This window comes from Microtus pennsylvanicus, chromosome 7 (assembly GCF_037038515.1).
Source record: "Microtus pennsylvanicus isolate mMicPen1 chromosome 7, mMicPen1.hap1, whole genome shotgun sequence".
NCBI classification, from domain to species: Eukaryota; Metazoa; Chordata; class Mammalia; order Rodentia; family Cricetidae; genus Microtus; species Microtus pennsylvanicus.
The window spans coordinates 107,111,667-107,130,911 of NC_134585.1; the positions used below are offsets into that span (position 1 = coordinate 107,111,667).

At 51.3% G+C, this 19,245-nt stretch overlaps 2 protein-coding genes across 3 annotated transcripts; both read right to left on the minus strand.

Moving 5' to 3' along the window:
* Positions 1–1,496: 1,496 nt before the first annotated feature.
* Gstm3 (glutathione S-transferase mu 3) lies at positions 1,497–4,555 on the minus strand. The gene is made up of 8 exons (XM_075981636.1): positions 4,338–4,555; positions 3,899–3,974; positions 3,559–3,623; positions 2,887–2,968; positions 2,697–2,797; positions 2,093–2,188; positions 1,893–2,003; positions 1,497–1,691 (listed from the first exon to the last, which is right to left on the minus strand). The coding sequence occupies exons 1-8, from the start codon at positions 4,383–4,385 to the stop codon at positions 1,593–1,595; spliced, it is 678 nt and encodes a 225-aa protein (XP_075837751.1). The 5' UTR covers positions 4,386–4,555; the 3' UTR covers positions 1,497–1,592.
* Positions 4,556–6,567: 2,012 nt separating this feature from the next.
* Positions 6,568–18,592, minus strand: Eps8l3 (EPS8 signaling adaptor L3). Of its 2 annotated transcripts, none has more exons than XM_075979023.1 (19): positions 18,442–18,592; positions 16,276–16,330; positions 16,073–16,137; positions 14,429–14,587; positions 14,014–14,163; positions 13,855–13,910; positions 13,236–13,465; positions 13,024–13,142; positions 12,696–12,816; positions 12,553–12,614; positions 12,284–12,358; positions 11,795–11,943; positions 9,202–9,283; positions 8,954–8,988; positions 8,275–8,458; positions 7,985–8,113; positions 7,650–7,723; positions 7,057–7,189; positions 6,568–6,855 (listed from the first exon to the last, which is right to left on the minus strand). In XM_075979023.1, the coding sequence occupies exons 2-19, from the start codon at positions 16,304–16,306 to the stop codon at positions 6,844–6,846; spliced, it is 1,866 nt and encodes a 621-aa protein (XP_075835138.1). In that variant the 5' UTR covers positions 16,307–16,330; positions 18,442–18,592; the 3' UTR covers positions 6,568–6,843. The 2 variants fall into 2 exon arrangements, with proteins under 2 accessions (XP_075835138.1, XP_075835137.1); XM_075979022.1 differs by having other exon boundaries at positions 13,236–13,468.
* Between the last annotated feature and the right edge of the window lie 653 nt (positions 18,593–19,245).

A 19,245-nucleotide genomic window follows, 5' to 3' on the forward strand; every position in this document is an offset into this window, starting at 1 on the left:
AATAGCGTATTGCTATTTGTTTTCTAGTCGTCTTGTCCATCTGGTTACAGGAGTGCCCTAAGCCTCTCTGTCCTTGTCAAATCCCTGAAGTCTTAGCAGGGCACACCACACCCTCATGCTGGAAATTCATGTCCCACAGCCGAGACATTGACCTCAACACCTAACTACTGCTGGCAGGAATTCTGAAGAGTGGCAGTTGAGCCACGAGCCTAAGATCTTGCATCTCCACTGTTCTGAGGAGGCCCTCCAGATGGCACTGGGTTTCAGGCCATTCCGACTGTGTCCCTTACTGGTGAGCTCTTTGGTGTCTGATCTCCAGGTCATTCTCTGGGGAGTGAAAAGTTTCATAAAAATTGTGTTCTGGAATGGAGAGCAATGCCAATTCAGTCTCTATAGGACTTTAAGTTTGCTTCCTTTACTTAAAACTAGTTATGCACGAACACATTCTCATAGTTAAAAGGGGTATTCTTAGCTTATCTCGGAAATTGCCTTTAAGTCCTACTCTGGAAACTGGGTCATTTTAGCTTCACCTGAAGTCAGCCTCCTAGTCAGCTTGGTCACGTCCCCCTATGCTCTTAGGCATTCGCTTATGTGTGTCTGTGGGATAAGGGATGCTTTAAATCATTAAAGAGGTGAGCTGTACTTCCTTATTTGTAAACTAGTTTGGGGACTCAAGTATCTTGGGGATCCTTCCATGCTGATTCCTGTAGTCCCTTCTGTGTGCACTTAGCTGTACATGCATGCGTGTGTTCACATGTGGAAGCCAGACCTCAGGAAGCCATCCATCTTTCTCCCTGGTCAGGAACCCATTACTTGGCTAGACTTGGGCAGGAATCTGCTTGTCTCTGCCTCCCTAACATTGGCATTACGAGTGTTTGCCACCACACTCACCTTTCATTCTCCTTTATGCCATACGTTATTCCCTAGCGCTGCTGAGCATTTATGTGGCATCTACTTGTTCCTTTATGATACAATTTACCTCTTAGGGTATACACGTTTTCAGTGAGCTCATAGGGGAAGAACGGCTGGGCCACGGGATAGGATTTGAATTTGAAACTGGTGGATTCTCAGGTGCCTGTATCAATCCTCAGGTTCACCAGCTGTCCATCACCTAGCATGAGGTTTAGGGCTAATGTTTAATTAGTAACCGACTATTCCAATTCTACTGACAAGCCCGCAGTTAAAATGCCACCTTTATCACATTAAATGCTCTCCCGTGTCCAACATAGGCCATTTGTGAGTTCCAGCTCTGTTGAGCCTATCAGCACCACACACTTTGACTTGATTATCTTCCTGGCTCCATAAGAGCCCCATGTCTGTTTAAAGCAGCTTCCCCCTGACATGGGGCAACACCTCTATTTCCAGTGTCCACTCCAGCTTGGGAAAACGTCTTGCCCTTGAACTCGGCTGGGAAGTAAGGGAATGTCATTCTTATCATCACCTCACCCCTCCTCCTTTGGTCTTTACCCCTACAAGAAATCCGCCCAGACATCAGCTAATGTAACTGCTGTTTATTAGAAAGAGCAGAAGAGACAGAACGCAGGCCCTTGGGATGGAACGGCCAAGCGAGCAGCAGGAGCAGCGTCCCTGGCTCAGCATAAGCACTTGTTGCCCCATTTGGCCATTTTGTTGTTGATTGGCATTTTGAAGAAGCGGTCACACTGCAGGAATGCAGCAATTTTCTCCAAAGCCTGAAGGAACAGCATACCAGGCCTCATTAGGACTCCACTCCCGCCTAGCAGACCCACACCGAGAAACAGTGGCATTCACATGCTGCCTTCACTTAGTTCTTTCAGCTGTTGCTTAGCAACCCAGAGGCACCTACTGACTCCTTTAGGCAGAAGTACAATGGGGCCTGTGCTTTTTCTGTGAGAAAGGGACATGGAAATCACCTCAAAACGGCACATGAAAGCCTTCAGATTTGGGAACTCATCCAGGCACTTGGGCTCAAACATCCGGTTCTGGTCCAGGACATCATAGGTGAGGAAGTCCACAAAGGTAAGCTAGAAGGAGGACAATGAGATGTCAGGCCTGAGGAATGAATCAGGACCTGCAGAGACAGGCGGGCTCCTCTCCTGTGTCCCCTTCCTACCTTTTCCCCTGCAAACCATGAGCACTTCCCCAGGAACAAGGAGAATTGCTTCAGCTGTGCAGGGAGCTGCTCCAAGTACTGAGGCTTCAGGCTTTCCTAGGAGGGGAAAGAACAATGCTGTTCTTGGATGGATACGATGGTTCGACGGGGGTGACCAGAGTTTGATTTCCAGGTCCACATTAATGCTGTCTTTGGACTCTGGACACATTGTGTTCATTCTCTCTCTCTCTCTCTCTCTCTCTCTCTCTCTCTCTCTCTCTCTCTCTCTCTCTCTCTCACACATACACACACACACACACACACACACACAAATAGCTGACAGCTGTAGTCGGGGCCTGGCCCAGTGATGGACATAGCGGACCTTTCTCTAGGCAGTTTCTTACCGCCTTTACTTGGAGGAGGCAGGATGGGGAGCTACCTTTGGAAAGGAAGAGACACTAATAATGCCGGAATTACACAACAAAACAAACCAAAAAATAAAACCTGTTTCTAATCCTTACAGATTGGGTCAATGAAAAGATGGCGACCACAGAAGGGAGCCGAGCCAGTTCTTAGCACATTTGCCTGAAACCCAGCACGGCTGATTCCTGGTAAAGCAACTCACGTGGTCAGAATTGTAGCAGAGCCGAACCAGCTGCATGCGGAAGTCCATTATCTGGTTCTCCATGATGTCCACTCTTATCTTCTCTTCTTCAGTCTCCCCACCTGTAGGTCAGACGACAACAAGTCACCCTCGGGATTACCCACCTCGGGCCTCGGCCTCGGCTCTCTCACATCAGCGCTGGGCCACTCACACATGTTGTGCTTGCGCGCGATGTACCGCAAGATGGCGTTACTCTGGGTGATCTTGTTCTTCCCGTCCATAAGGTAGGGCAGCTGGAAGGAAACCGGGACATAGTTCCACTCTTCAGGAACAGAGACTTGCAAGGCAGTAAACATGAGATAACAGAAGCTCGGAGAAAGAAAATAGCTAGCTAGCACTCGGTCCCCAGCTGATTCTAGACTTCTAGACAAGCGCGTGAGATTCTGTGTGTCAGTGAGAATGTATGCGTGGCATGTCGACTTTCTCGGAATACTTTTTATAAGCAAACTGTAAATATTTTATATTTTAAAGTAAAACTAAGAGTAGTGTGTTTATGGATACATTAAAGAGCATTTAACAACCATGACACTTAAGAAGATACTGGGACAGATCGAGGAGATTTCTATCAGTGACAAAGTCACACCCCTGGGCTAAGTAATTAATGTCTCTTATAGCCTGTCTTTTTGAGAGAGAAAAATGTTAGTGTTTGATAGTCGTTCGTGGGAGTTAAAATGTTGCTCTCCCCCTGTTCAATGGTCTTTGAATTCTATCCATTCTCTCCATCTGAAAAGCCTCTATTCTAGATTCTCCCAAACCAGAGACGAAGTAAAAGACTGATAGGCAGGTGGCCTTCCCTTCTGCCCACTCCTCCAAAGCCACCTACGTTAGGAAAATCCAGATCTAGCTTGAATTTCACGTCCAGCCATTGGCTCCTATCATAGTCGGGAGCTGTAAGAGAAAAGTGGAACCCAACTCCCTTACCAGCCAAGCCGAGAAATGACTTAGTCCTGATACCTCAAGTTCCCAATCCCCAAAACCTACGTATTAAGATTTGATTGGGCAGCAAGAGAAAATCCCATGACTGAGCTTCTCTTGACACAGTTCCCAGTTGACTGGAGCAGGGGACCCATACCACCTCGGTGTAGTGTTCCTCCCTGGGTGAAAGACAACTGGAGGGCCACCCTGGCCCAGTGCAGGGAGCCACCGGCACCCACAGACATTACCTTCCCCACACGTATACCGTTTCTCCTCATAGCTGGTATCAGTATACTCCAGGAGCATGCGGATGGCATGAGCCAGCTAAAGGTGGGGAGGGGGAGGATGGAGAAGGTCCCCGGTCAGCGCGCCTGCGCGGTTGCCACTCGCTCCCAACCCCCGCCCGTCAACGTTCCCAGCCCAACGCTGCGAAGTCCCTGTAACGTGTTAAAAGTTGTAGGGCGGGGAAAGTTGTCGTTAAACAGCCCCTTCGCTCTGGCCCCGAAATGTCCGGTCTCCTCCTCTCCCCACGGGCCTGGGGACCCCACAGGCTGGCCGGAGGTAGGCCTCGGAGGGCAGCTCAGCTGATCCTGGTCACAGCTGGGAGGCCCCCTCCGCACTGGCTGCAGCCCACCGACACCGCCAGCATCTCTGTCCCAGCAGCTGGGCTGGCGAGGAGCCACTCACCCCGCGGATATCCCAGTAACCCAGAACCATAGACGATTTAGTCGACATGTTGAAAGATCTGAGCCCCTGCGAGGATTTGCGAAGGCTTGCGGGCGCCCAACTTTATACTAGACGCTGTGGGCGGGGCCACTGTGATCGGACTGGCTCCTCCTTCCTCGCCCCCCTGCTCCACCCGCCTTTCGCGTGGTCGCGAGGGCCACTGGCGCGCACGCGCAACTGAGGGTTGTTGCGAACTTCCTCCCCGGCTGCTGACGCGTCCCCACCCCGGCAGAGGGGACCTGGACCCTAGTTACGCGGGGAGCGTGAGAGTCATGCCGCATAATGAGCTGGCATTGGTCAGCGGGAGTCGGAATTCTGAGCACAAGGGGACCGCTGTCTTTGGCTCTTTGGAGGGACATGTGAAGGGCTAAGAAGGAAAACACAACAAGAACTAATAAATCACGTAGACACATAAAACTGTGAGGTAGGAAATGATTTGGGTATAAGGCAATACCTAAAAGTTCTCTGGGGGTAGAACTATCTATCCTCTACCCAAGATACACAGTGGCTCTGTCAGTTCTGGGCAGGCAAGAGGATTTGTGGGCTATTGTGGAGGAGAAATTTAGGGGAGTCCAGAGTTGTTCTGCTCACCTTCCACAGCACAGCTATCCAGGGCTCCCAACATTTACTCCTCGAGCCTGGGTGGTGGGAAATCGTGCTTTTCCATAGTTTAGCTGAATCAAGCTTCAGACTTTGTAAAAAGATGTTGTACTAAAAAAAGAAGAAATCGGTATAGAGACACGCGGCTTTATAATCCCCCCCAAGAAAACAAAAGCCATTGACAAACTAACCTGAAGCATTAGACTAAATCGCATCCCCGCGAATAGAGCATCCCAGCGTGCCAGGCAATGGTCGGGGTGTTTCGCTTGTAGTTATATAGTCCAATTCAGGCTGTGTGCAGGCGTGTTCTGCCTTTTTTCTGGAAAAAGGAGTGGAGGCCTAGAGAAGATGGGTGAGCCCATCAAGTTCCCCTGGTGATCCAGGATTCAGATTGAGGATGGTCTAATACTTTTATTGGTTCCACTGTGCTCGGCTAGTTGTATAGCCTCTTATCTTGCTATCATCTTTAATATGAAGTCAGGGGAACACTCCAGGTTTTCCCTGGTTTTTAGCTCTGAGAAGCCAAGGCCGATGGGTTAGTATCTCCTTCCATTTTAAGACCTTAGCTTTTCTGATTAAGTTTGCCCTTGATAAGACTCCGAAGGCCTTTCCTCCTCCTCCTCCTCCTCCTCCTCCTCCTCCTCCTCCTCCTCCTCCTCCTCCTTCTCCTCCTCTTCCTCCTTCTCCTCCTCCTCCTTTAAGATTTTGCTTTCTTAGTTTGTGTTCCTAACTACAAGAGATGCTCTCATGAGGCCAGGGAAGTTGAGGGAATTGGTAGAGACATCTGAAAATAAGGTACTCTGCTCTGGATGATGTTGTGGGCTTGGATAAATTCAGCCAAAAAAAGATTTCCTGGACCTTCTTAAGACCCTACAAGGGGATCTTAAATCCATGAGAACATCAAACCTTACCCATAGAGTATATCAACGAAAGCATAGTTTCTCTTCTGTGGAGAAGAGTTCATTTCATGAGTTTTGAGACTGAAAGACAGGAGATGCCACAGACAACCAAACACACACTTAACCTGAGGACAGAGGTCCAGAGGGTGGACCGATTTGCCTGAGTTTGCACAGTGGACCTGAGGACTTGCCCCTCCCAGGTAATATGCCTGTGTTCTGCCAGTAACGAAACAGGCAGGGGGAAGCTCATGATTGACCCATCTAACAAACAGTAGTTGAAGTGGAAGTTCCCAGGAAGAGCGTGTGGTAGGTACCTCACCTCTTCACGCTCCTCTGAATCACCAGCCAGCGTGAGCAAAGCCCACAGCCGTCAGCAGCAGCTTCTCTGCTGCTGTGAGTGCCATGCCTTCAGCTGTACCAAGAGCTTTGGATTAGACCGAGAGCCATGTTCATAGGAGGATAGCAATGATGAGCATTGCTCATTTGGGAGTTTGTTTAGAGAGGAGAAAGAGAATGGACCACAGTCCCCAGAGGCTGATGCTCAGCTCCAGCTTGTAGTAAGTTCTCTCTTTAGCCCAGTCTGACCAGTAGAGGTTGTAGGGTTGTGGCTGCTTCATACCCAGTATCCCGGCTCCCTGCTTCCTCCCTTTGGTTCCCATCAGGCCCAGAACAAACGGCAAGGGAGAGGCATATAACAGGCTTAAAGATGCTTTTTATTGGAAAGGAGTCAGAACAAGAGATTAGGAACAAGTATGCCAAGCTCAGGATAGGGGTAAAATAAATAGTAACCGGAGAGGAGTTTCAACCCAACAAGGGTACCATTTGCCTCAAAGTCTGGATCTATTCATCTTCTTTGCTGTGTGATCTGGGATATGTAGAAAGAGGACTTCTGAGGGCTCTAACTGGGTACCAAACACTCCATCTTGGATATGAGAGGTCTTTGGTCTTGGAGGTATTTGAGCTGGTATCTAATGACTCATCTAAAGGAAGAAAATAATTCAGATGCAGCTGGCTCCAAGTGAGGGATCCCCAGAGATCGTACCACCAATATGATTAGAGCTTCCAGACAGCTGAGTGGAGAAGCTGAGTCCCCAGAGGAATGTCCCACACCTAGTGTTCCCAGTTCTCCCTTTCTCAGCCCGAGAGGATATAAAACCTCTGGGCAAGAGTCAGGACCTCACCCCCAGCATCCTTCTAACAGCATCCAGCCGGGCCTGGATCCGTGGGGCCTCCTGTGGGCACAGCATCTGCAGCTCTCCAGGTCTCATGTGAAGTAGCTGGTTCCCCATCAGGGACCCCAGAGTCCTTACGGTGCTGTAAATAACAACAGTAAAATCCATCAGAAGTGGGGCGGAAGGATGCTCGGCCTCAGTATTTGTGTAGAGAAGGCAAGTTGGGGGTTACAGGAATTAGGTATCTGCAGGTGCAGGAATAAGTCAGTTACAGAACTCCTAGGTTTGAGGGCACAGCACTTTAGAAGAGAATGTTCTGGAAGGGAGGGGTGGTGAAAGTGACAGGCCAGGTTCTTCCAGAATTCACTACCCTTGACTCTTGCTCTCTCATTACATGTGGTGCCCTACCCTGGGCTCAGACAAGCAACCTTCTCCTGTCCTCTTTCGCTGAGCAAAGAAAGCCTAAGATGGAATCATCATGCACAATGGAAGCTAGGTTGCGTGTTAAGGTCTCTGAGGGGGAAGGGGCCTGTGGTTCTCACTTGAGCCCTTTATGAGGCTCTCCCCTCATCCCCCCTCCCCCCATGAGACTGGGCACTCACATGGTAGAGAAGTTCTCCGCTTGTAGCCAAGCTGTGACTTCATCGGGCTTTGAGCTAAGACGAAGCATTGGAGCCTAGAATGAAGGATACTTGAAGTCAGAGGTCATCCCTTTCACGGCCGTGCATCCCTTCTACTGAGATCCATCAAGCTCCTTATCGTACCTTCTGGTTTTCTGGTTTGGCAGGGACCCTGACTTAATTTTTGTTCAGACCCTCCCATGAACTAGCATGAACCCAGGAAGCATGCAGTGATAGCAATGCAACGGGACTATGACCATCTCCGTTTGTCACCTCATCCTCCCTCAGGACTCAGGGCTCCCTCGGCTGAGTGGTACCCTAAAGGATGGTTGTCTGTGGCTTCTAGGGCCTCCAGCAGGCAGGGGCTCCAGGATGTTGCTGGGAATGTAACCGGTCCGTCCTGCTTCATTCTTCACCAGCCACCAACGCTTGCTCTGGTCCAGGACCTGCCGAGAATCGCCACGTCAGCCACCAGAACCTCTGTCCCCAAGGCTTTGTCCTTCCCTGGTCTTTCCCACTTTCCTTTTCTCTCTGTAAGTTACCCACTCCAGGCGAGCTGGACCTCCCACCAACTACCTCTTTTTCTGGCTTCAAGCATAGGCCTCACCTCCAGAATCTCCCCCTCGGCCACAGTCAGTTCCCGTGCATTCCTGGCTTCAAACTCATACAGGACTTGCATTTTCAGGGTGGAGTCGGCAGGTATGGGACTGGAGGATGGGAGGTTTGAGTCCTCGCTATGGTTGTATGGCTCATCCGGAGGGAAGTGCAGACTGCTCCTCATCCTAGAACCTCTGAGTTGAGGCGAGAGACAGAGTCGGGATGGCTTGACAGAAGGGAGCTGTGCCCCTGGCCCAGCCAGCAGAGCTCCAGATAGCTCCTAGTTACAGTCTGTTGGTGACTTTTTGGGGTTTCCATAGGATTTGATGTCTCTAGTGTTAGGTGGGGATTCAGGTGCAAGGTTTTGCAGACAGGGGTGGGGGAGGGCTCTGAAATGTCATTTATCTCTGAGAACATTTCTAGAAGTGGGGTTTTCTGGATCTTGATTCTGCTTTGAGCACTTTATGCCTGAGCTTTGGGGGCTCAGAGGCTACAAGAAGAAGTCAGAGACTGGGAGGTAAGAAACTGCTTTTTTCACCCAAGGTAGAGGAGAGAGATCCTCCACATGTCCATATCCAGCTAAGAGTTAAGTAAAATGGTCTCTGGGATATAATGGTCCATGGGTATGAAGGCTCTGCTCTCTACCTCCTTCCCTGTAACTGTGAGCATCCACTAAACCTGTGACATACCGGAAGGAAATAGAATCCTGGTTTCTTAGGAGTTCCTATAAGAAACAAAACCAGAGTGGGTTAGAACAGGAGGTACCCAGTAGAGTGACGAGGAGGGCCGCCCAACCATTACAGGCCTGCAACCCCTGCCTCTTGTTCATTGTCTGCCTCCCCATCAGGTACCCGTACCACCCACCCCTTAGTTGTCGTGTGGTTTTGATCTGGACTGGGGGAGCTTTGTGTAGGTCTCCGTGCTAAGCAACCCTTACCATGAAGTAGGGCTCTGGAATCTGCCAGCCATCGGAGAATGTGGGTCGGTAGGGTGATGGTTCATCGCCTATCCAGTCAGCCCTGAGGGGAGAACAAAGCTGAGTCTAGGACCACTGTGTGCCAGGCTGTGGGATGTGGGGAGGGAGCGATGAGTAGGCCTAGCCTCAGGGATCTGTGGCTAATGGGGACATGGTGAATGTATGCTTATGACAGGCTACAGAGAACCCACAAAGGAGCAAGTGGCTAAGCAGGGACAAGACTAACAGTGTTAAGTATCTGGGGGCAGCTTCACCTTGGTCCCAAAGCTACAGCCTTGTCACCTCCCTAGGAACACGGGGACGCTCAGTCACCCTCATTAAAGTTTAGAATTAAAGTGGTGTAATCTAGAGTATTGGGGCTGGAAGATTCCTTTGGGGACTTTCAAAGAGCAACCCTACCCCCTTTTATTTATTTATATTTAAAATAGATTTTTTTCATAAAATACATTCTGATTATGGTTTCTTCTCCCCCAACCCCTCCTAGATCCTTCCCTACTCCCCAAGCAACCAAATCCACACCCTTTCTTTTTCTCTCTCACTGGAATACAAACAGGCATCTAAAATAACAAAATAAAATGAGGTAAAACAAATAAACCAGAGTAGGAGATAAACAAACAAATGGAAGAAAAAGAGCCAAAGAAAAGGCTCTGGAAGCACATATAGATGTAGTGATACACATGTGCACACACAGAGACAACCCATAAAAACACAAAAGTGGACACAACACCTATAAGGTAAAAGAAGAGGAGGTGGAGAAGAGAAGAAGAGGAGGAGGAGGAAGAGGAGAAGGAGGAGGAGAAGGAGGAGGAGGAAGAGGAAGAAGAAGAAGAACCCTTACAAAGCATTATGTGACAATGAATCTTCAAAAAATGCCATTGATTTCATTTTGTGTTACTGCTGCTTGGCCTGGAGCCTGGCCTTCAGAGTAGTTTGTACACCCAATGAGACTCCATTTGGGAAAAACAATTTTTCATTTGTGAACAGTTATCAATGGGAGACAGCTTCTAGGTTACAGATGGAGGCTCGTGTCCACTTCCCCTCTCAGCACTGGGACCCTATCTGGCCCAGACCTGTGCAGGCCCTGTGCACACTGCCACTGTCTCCATCCCACCCCTTTTAAAACACTTTTATTTTTGAGACAGTATTCACTGAGTTGTGCAAGCCTAGAACTCACTGTGTAGCTCTTGCTGACCTTGAACTTGCAATCCTCCTGCCTCAGCCTCCAGGGTAGTGAGATTACAGGTCTGTGCCCCACGCCTGGCCCATTCAGTATTTTTCTAACCTGTTTGCCATGTCCCCACAGCAGCTCTCTGTCCTTCTGGCTAAGCAGCATGAAGAACTTCCATCACAGAAGACACATGACAGCGGGGCTGCTCTGCCTGATGCCAGGATGGGCTCCTACTTGCCTCTCGCCTCCCCCTTGCCCACAGCCCAGGACCTCTCCATTTCTAGACTCCAGGTTTATCTGCCTGAGAATGCTCACTTGCCTCTCGAAGTTCCTCTCCTCGCCTCACTGGGGCAGCAAGAAAAGTACCCTCTAAAGTTAGACAAATGTGTGGGAGTTTCCTTCCCAAGCCCCAGACTGTCAAATGACTTGTCTCCCTGCTGATAGCTCTGGGCTCTTAATATTTTCTTCTTATTTTGATTACCTCTGCTCTTTGCCTCCTCTTTTTAGATCTCTCTCTCTCTCTCTCTCTCTCTCTCTCTCTCTCTCTCTCTCTCTCTCTCTCTCTCCTCTCTCTCCTCTCTCTCCTCTCTCTCCTCTCTCTCTCCTCTTTCTGGACAGGGTTTTTCTGTGTTGCCCTAGCTGTCCTGGAACTCACTTTGTAGACCAGGTTAGCTTTGAACTCACAGAGGTCCACCTGCCTTTGCCTCCAGCTTCCCAAGTGCTCGGCTTAAAAGCATTCTTCACCATGCCCAGCATTTCTGTGATTCCCTTTTGCCTTCTTCCTACTTTCCTTCTGCTTCTCAGAGCCCTACCTTCTGTTACCAACCACACTTGAGGAAGCAAGGTCAGGGGCTCCCAGATGATCCCTCACAGGCCTCTCACTGTGGCTACCTGCCACACTGAGACTGACCTATCCCATAGTTGGGACCTCTCAGCTGGGGACCCAGATGTGTGGCCTCTGTAGACTCTTCCTGGGACATGTTAGTCTAGGTTTCCAAGTGAGTCTCCTTCCCAATCCCCAGGTTCTCTAACTGGCCCTATGCCCACCCTTTCAGCCACAGCACCTTGGCTTGTTGGGTCAAGTTTTGGATGTTACATCTGTGACATCCCTTTTGTCAGACATTTGTAAATTCTGAGCTGGACTAAGGTCAAGTTTTCACTTGGTCTCTGGTGAAAATGAACATACATTTTAGTAGAAGGTTGGCATTTTTCCCCCCTGAAGTAATGTGTTTCTTCACTGGGTAAAGGCAGTGTTTAGTAAAAAAAGTTGGGAACTCCGTGTAGAGTCCCCCACGTTCTCAATATGTCTCTGGTTTATGATAGCATACCACCAGGCCACACACCCTGTCCTGCTTTGGTTCCTCCACACCCGTTGTCTTCACTTACCGGCTGGTGGTCCAGGCTGTGCCTAGCGACTTCCAGAGAGTATTTTCGGGTGGGCTTAGACAGGACTGCAGCAGGTTTATGGCTTTGGGGGTGAGGAGTGGTGAGATCACTTTAGGCGCAAGGTCATCTTCAGGGGACTGTTCAAGAATCTTGAGGAGCAGTGTAAAGAGAGTTTCAGAAAGGAGTAGGAATTGTCCAAAGACCCCTTAGCTCTGTCTCCTCGCTTAGTGCCCATCCCCTGGCTTCCTGTCTGTCCCCCACTTCCTACCTGTCCCCCCAAATACTGGTGTCCTTGACTCTGTTACCAGCCCCTCAGGTCTGCTGGGGGGTTTTGTCTTGAGTGGTATTCTGGCATGAAGATGCATGTTGAAGAAAGGGCAGGTCCCACAGTTCCCTCTGCCCTGGTACTTCCCCCTGCCTCTGTTCCTTCCTCTGCTCCTCCTTGGCTTTACCTTGTCCCCTTTGCCACCCCATCTGCCCTCCACTCACGAATCTCAGGGTTTCAAAGAGGAGGTTCACGAACTCAGGGGCACTTGTTTCCTGCAGCCTTAAGGCCAGCTTCCCCTGAAGACACAGCTCAATGTTGGTATCCATCCAGCATTTCCCTTTACCAGAACCCTAGCCCCCCATAAGTATGTTGTGCCCTTCAAAAGTCCCCAGCGAAGGAGAAAGCTGGAGCAAGGAAAAGTTTAGGTGGCTGACATCAGAGAGAGGGGGAGTTAGGGGAGGAGGGCCCAGAGCTGGTCAGAGCCACTAACCAGGAGGTTGAAGCTGAACTTGATCTTTTGGAAACAGTCAATGTACTGTGCTGGTGTTATCTCTGTGGGAGAAGGAATAAAGGTGAGGTTTCCAGGTCCTGCCAAGACACCCCTGCTCCTCTCCCTTGGCATGAAGTGCTTACTGCTTTGAGCCTTCTTCTTTTTCCTTCCAAGTTTTCTCTTCTTACGGCTGTCCTTTGCCTTGGCCTCCTTCAGCCTTCCGGCGAACAGCTCAATGTCAGCCAGGAGATGGTTCAGCACCTCCTGGACCCCCAACAACACATAGCCTTGAGTGGACAATCATGAAATCCCAGAAACTCCCCTCCCTGGCCCTGCTATCATCCCACCGGAAGTCCCAGCCTCAATCCCAGCCCTGCCCTGTCTATCCTGGGCATCTGGATTCCTGAGGATTGGTCCTCCCTTCTCCCAAGCCCAGGAAGCCCCAGCAAGCCTCCAACCACCTTAAGCTACCTCATCGATCTCCAGGTCCTCAGGAGATGGAGCACGCCTTGGGGGAGGAGGCAGAGTGAAGTCACTTGGTTCTCGGGCACTTGGGTAGTGTGCCAGGGACCTTGGGGATGGTGGGATGCCTGCAATGGATGGGGAGAGGGGGACCATGACCCTAGAACTTCTTTGACTTGATCCAAACCTTTTCTTCCACTTGCCTTCAGACACAAACTTACTTCGTTCTGGGGTCATGTGGTGTGGCTGTTCTGGAGGAAACCTCTGCTCTGGAGGAAACCTCTGCTCCGGAGGGGACCTCCGTTCTGGAGAGTACCTCTGCTCCAGAGGGGACCTCCGTTCTGGAGAGTACCTCTGCTCCAAAGGGGGTGCTGGTTGTATAGGGAACGACCTTTCCGGAGAATACCCCTTCCATCTGTCCTGACCTGGATGAAGGGCTCCATATCGAGGTCTGCTGAGGGCATGGGGAAAGATACAACTTTGATAAAGTTCTTGAGAGAGATACCTAAGCCCACACTTCTGCCTCAGTGCCAATGGACACCACCCTCTCTCCCTAGGAACCCTACTCCTGTTCCTTTGTCTCTACTTGAGCCTTCGCTGACTCCACCATGCTTCACCTGCCTGGTTCCTGGGCCTCCCTGGGTTCTATAACAGCTTCTGGGCACAGTATCCAACACACTCAATACATTCCCAACACCCTCCATTGGACTAAGCCTTTATTAGTCCTTGGCATGTGTTTGTTAGGTCCCAGGATCATGAGTTCTCCACATGAGTAGCCAGGATATGGTCCTCAGGTCTGAGCTAGGAAGTCCTGGATGTTGCTGAGCAGAAGCAGCCTACCTTTCTTCTAGTTCTTCCTCCAGGGCCTTCTGCAGGCTTGTCCTCAGTTGCTCTGCCTGGAGGAAGCAGCAGTCATTGTGTGTGTGAGTGTGTGTGAATGTGAGTGTGTGTGTGATGGTCACCAAACTCCACCCCTGGCCACTCTACCCAGTCACTCACCCCTACTTCCTGGCACTGGAAGAGCAAAGTGCTGGTGCCTGGCAGGCCAGACTCCTGCACAGTGACTGACAGGATAGAGTTGTAGGAGCAGGTGTTGAGCGCTACATCCATGGCCTTGATGCTGTCCAGGCGGTAAGAATCCAGGTTCTCCTAAGGCAGGTGGAAAGGCCAAATGTGGGGGGGTCACGGAGAGCCCCTGAGACTGAGAAAAGGCCATCCCTGTTCTCTGGTGGGGTGGGTAGAGTCTCTACCCCGATTCTTATGCCTCTGTCCCCAGACCTTACCCTGCCTCTCCCTGGTTTGGGATGTGTATTGAACGTGGAGAGGCCCTGAGGGGAGGTGGAGAGCCTGGAGCTTGCTCCTTAGCATCCTAGGTTAGCCAGGGCCCACAGCTGGGTTTGTCGAGAAGGCTGACCTTAGTCTCAATGTCCAGCAGCTGGAGCCAGCCATCTCTGACCTGCAGGAGCAGGTCTTGGCTCCACACTCGCCCCTGCGCATCCATCTCCTGCAGCTTCTGCAGGGCATCCTTCGGTTCCCGGACTCTCTGTGTCCCCAGCTTACATGTCATCAGATGCTAAGGGGACAGGAAGAGAATGGCATTGGGAGAAGGTTTGGAGAGAGGATCCCAGATGGCAGCAGTCAGGGAAAGGGAAGGGGAGGAGGAAGGTGTGTCTTTGGCTCCCCCTGTGGGGAGGTCATGCTTTTCAATAAAGCAAGAGCCTCAAGAAGTGGACTTCTTGACGAGGCTTCCAGTTCTAGGGCTAAGGGGTTCTGGGACTCCAAAGGAAACATCATTAAGGTGACTGGGTGGTCGGGGCGTGGGTTCCAATCATCCAACAGTCATTCGTGTTCCTCTGTGTGTTCTACAGGACCTTTCTGCTTCCCTTCGCTGCCCTCAGGTTGCCCCACCACCACTTGCTGACCTCACACGTCTGACCCCTGCCTTTTTCCATACTCTTGCCCATACCCAGATGTCTTTCCAGCTGTGCCAACCCAGTGTTTCGGGACTCTCAGGAAGATCCTCTTTCTGAGTCTTGCACAGAAAGAGCCCTAGCCATTTCTGGCTCCCAGGTCCTTGCCTTCTCCTGGTCCCATTGTTTGGCAGCTTTTCCCTGGGCCACCCTCTTCTAGAAATCCCTCGCCTCAGCCAAGTGTTGCCTTCCTGAGTCATCCGCCACTTTCTCCAGTCTTCTGCTGGAGAGAAGCCTTCTACCTCCTGCCCCTGGACCCTCCATCCTCCCTTCTGCCAGGGTGCGGCCCTCTCACTGCGTCCACACCGCCAGGACCTCAACAGAGCCTACGGGCCAGTTGCCTTGAATGCACCTCCTCTTGCTCTTGCCTGAAGGGCCTCAGTGAAGCCAGTTCCCAGCCTCGCTCTACAGAGATGCTGAACAATTACTGGGGAGCCCCTTCTCTATTGCACTCTAGGTGTCCTACATGTCTCTCAGTACCTGAAGCTACCGGGGTGGGTGTGAGTTCTGTGCCCCCTCCCGTGCACTGTGGCCTCTTCCACGTCCCTAGTTGAGCAGCTCTCTGACCACATCCTTGAAGTTTAAAAGCCAATTCAAATGACCAGATCTCAGAGTGCCAGCTATCCATTTGGGTGGGGCCAGAGACTCCATTGCAGCGGCTCAGCCTGGCCTGGGAGTACAAGCCAACTCTCCCTCTCTGTGACACTGTCCCTTACAGCTGCCTCACACCGTCTTCCCCACAGCCATAAGCAGTCCTGAACAAAGTACAGGAGGTGGGTCGGAAAATGGAAGGGTTGGTAGGCTGGCTTTCTATGGGTCTTGACTATTTACTTTGTCACTTCTGTCTAGGGACCCAGTATCCACTCCCACCACCTCCAGCCGGGCCTGCTCTCCTCACCCTGGGACCGCTCTCTACTCCCCTGAACTTGGCAGGTGTTCAGGCCTCAGGCTTTCTGAGTCTGACTGCACAGAGTTCGGTCAGGTTGAGCCGTTGCGTCAGGGTCAGGTGTACCTATGTTCTGGTAAGGCAAGACACGCCGGAACTCGTAGCTTTGCTCAGAAACTGCCTGGGACCCAGGGGTACTCACCTCCACCCTGTGCTGTAGGAGGGTAGGTTCTGAGGCCATGCTCTGGGAATACTCCTTCCGGTGCACTGTGGGTACAGAGCCAAGGGCAGGGGCAGCAGAAACGAGGTTAGGCTTGGACAATTGCAGGGGCAGTGGAGAAGAAGGGGTTTAGGGAGCTTGGCCCAGAGGGGAGCTGAGCAGGGGAGGGGAGGCAGAACGCTTACAGTAGATGGCTCTGCTGCTGGGCCGCGACATGTCGACACTGATGAGGACAGCTTCCTAGAATCACAATGAACCAGGGATAGTCGTTAGACGAAGGAACAGAAATACAAGGCCCAGGTGCTGCTGCTCTGACCTGAAGACCCTGTGACCAGATCTGAAGCCCTTAGCTCCAGGGGACCTACTCAGAATCTTCTGCATCTAATAATACCCTGCCCAAGAAGCCTGTCTTGTTAGGCTTGGAGGTCACGGGCCAGGGAAGAAAGCGTCGCGGTCAGAGAACACAACATGAATGGCCTCCCATGATTTGAATCTGGGTTCGGATCTTACTCCAGGACTAGATGTGAAAGATGGTACAAATGAGTCGCTTCTGTGGGGAGGGCAGAGGGCTCACTTGCTCTCCCTGCCATAGCTAGCCTCCTGTCCAGGCCTGCTTTAACAGCGAGGAAGGTCCCACTAACGACCGTGCCAGGAAGAATGTATTTAAGTGTGAGACTCCCTCTCTCTCTCTCTCTCCCTCCCCGCCACCTCTCAGATACAGAGATAGAGGACGGACAGACAGGCATATATGGGAGGGGGTGCTGTGTGGAACTTGCCGGGTCCTACATTCATCTGGTTCCTGACCGCCACTCCTCCTTCTTTTCCCTCTGGTGTTCCAGATTCTCCCCCAGGTACCCCCTCTCCAACTCTATAAATCCAGCTCACAGTCAACTGACTGTTAAACACTTCTTTAACCACCCCCTTCCCAGAGCGTTCCCAAATGCTATTTTCAACACTGCGCGTTCCTCTCTAACAACAGGAGTGGTCACGGTAGTCCTGCGGCACCCTGAGCCTGCTGCCAAGCCCTCCGGACCCCACCTCATCTAGTCTCCCCCACTATCTGTCCACCGTACTTATACAGTTCCAAATGGCAAGCACCACTCTAAGGATTTTGCCTTCAGTGACCCAGCAAGTATTCAAAACAATGCCAGATGCTGGGCGGTGCTGGCGCTCGCCTTTAATCCCAGCACTCGGGAGGCAGAGGCAGGTGGATCTCTGTGAGTTCGAGACCAGCCTGGTCTACCAGAGCTAGTTCCAGGACAAGCTCCAAAGCTACAGAAAAACCCTGTCTTGAAAAACCAAAATAAATAAATAAATAAATACATAAAAAATAAAAAAAACCAACAACCAAAAAACACCAGAGCCAGAACCATTACCCCCACTTCTCAGAAGAGGACTCTCATGTTCAAAACGGACAGCAGGCTAGGGGCTATTTAATAGGGAAATGGTGTCTGCCTTACAAATGTGTCCCTGTCACTAGACGGTGGACCATAGAGGGGGCGCAGAAACATCTTTTGAAGTGGAGTGGAGTTAAATGCCATGAATTTGTATGTGTCGGGTATATGCAGGAGTCGAGGGAATGTGTTATTTGTACGCATTTGTAGTGATTTCGTGAATCCCCATGCATCTACCTGCTTGGGGCACGTCAGTTGCATGTCCCCGGCCAAAGTGTACGGAAGCGCCTATACCTGTTTATTGGACTGTTATGAAAATGACGGGGATCTGTTACGGTGACTCACAGATGGAAAAAACGATTTGCCAGCAGGCGTCATGGGAACAGAGGAGGCAGCTGGTCTCTGTTCCCCCCCCAACACACTGGGGCTGGGGAGAACCCCTTTCCTAGATCAGAGCAAGTGCTGGAAGCCTGACCCTTCCCTCTGCCCCCTCATCTCCCCGGCCTGTGGCATTCAATTCCTGCTTCTAAATGGAAGAAAAAAAGAGCCCTGTTCTGCTCAGCCCTGCCTGCTCTTTCACACGCTATGGTTTCTCTATGCCACCAAGGGTTCCTGTGGGCTGACAGAGGTAGTTCAACAGCTACTGCTAAAGACCCTGCACCGCAGGGCTGAGGTGCTGTTTGCCCTGCCTGGCCCCTTTAGCAGCAGGGATTGGTCTTTGCTTTCCCTTGTGTAGGTGTATAGAACAAGGTAGGGGTATCTACATCACTGACCCTAGGGGAAGACTTCCGGAGCCCCTTGCTCTTTCTGGTCTCCAGCCAGAAGTTCCTAGGGCTAGTCCTTCCTCCTAAACCTGAGACGAGGCTGCCAGATACCCCAACCCTGGGAAACCACAAGAGTGCCCACGTTGGCCCCAAGCTCTTCCATCCTTGCTATCCGCTGGAAATTGGCTCTTACCTGAGTACCAGTGTAGCCGGATGTCTGGTCCCCCAGGAGGCTGATTGTTGAGACAGTGGTCCAGTGCCGTTGGCGGGAGAACCGTTTGGCCTCTCTGCCAGCTGCCTCAGGCAGAGACCTACTGATGATCAGGTGGCCTGTGAGGAAGCAGGCTTTGAAGAAGCCACACCTGTGGTCTTTGGACTCTGGAGGGTGGGGAGGCCTCTCAGGCCGCCAACCACCCAGCACTGAAGTGGACCTGAGGAAGTGTCAGTGGTGACAGGTGTCAGAGCTTGACCAGAGACCCCTGCTTCCCAAGCTTCCTCCTTGTTGACCTCTGGCCTTAGGTGTGGCCTCTCATCTCCCGGCTTTTCCCATACCTCCTCTGGGGCCCCGGGTTAGCATTAGGTACTGGGGGTCACAAACAAAAGGCACATACGATCTCATGAGTCTGTTTTCTGTGTGAGGGGAAGGCCGCAGATGGAGCCGAGGCTCAAGAAAAGTTTTGGATTGGCATGTGTGTTTTATGTTGACGTACTGCACCCCACGGGCGTGTGACCGTATGTACCCAGGTCATGCCTGTGAACAGGACATTGCCTGTCAGAGAAGACAGGGTGGGGCCCAAGCCACTTGGGCATGACACATAGGGCTGAGGCTTCTTTCAGGGCTCATTCTGGTCATGTCTATCTCCCGTCCCCTGTCACCCAGGAGGGGCCCTCCCCTCTGTCACCCTTGTTCCTCATTCTTTCTTTCCTCACCCTATCCCATGCCCCAGGCCCTAATGGATGCCTTCAGTAAGGCCACCTTCTGTCACTATTCAAGAAG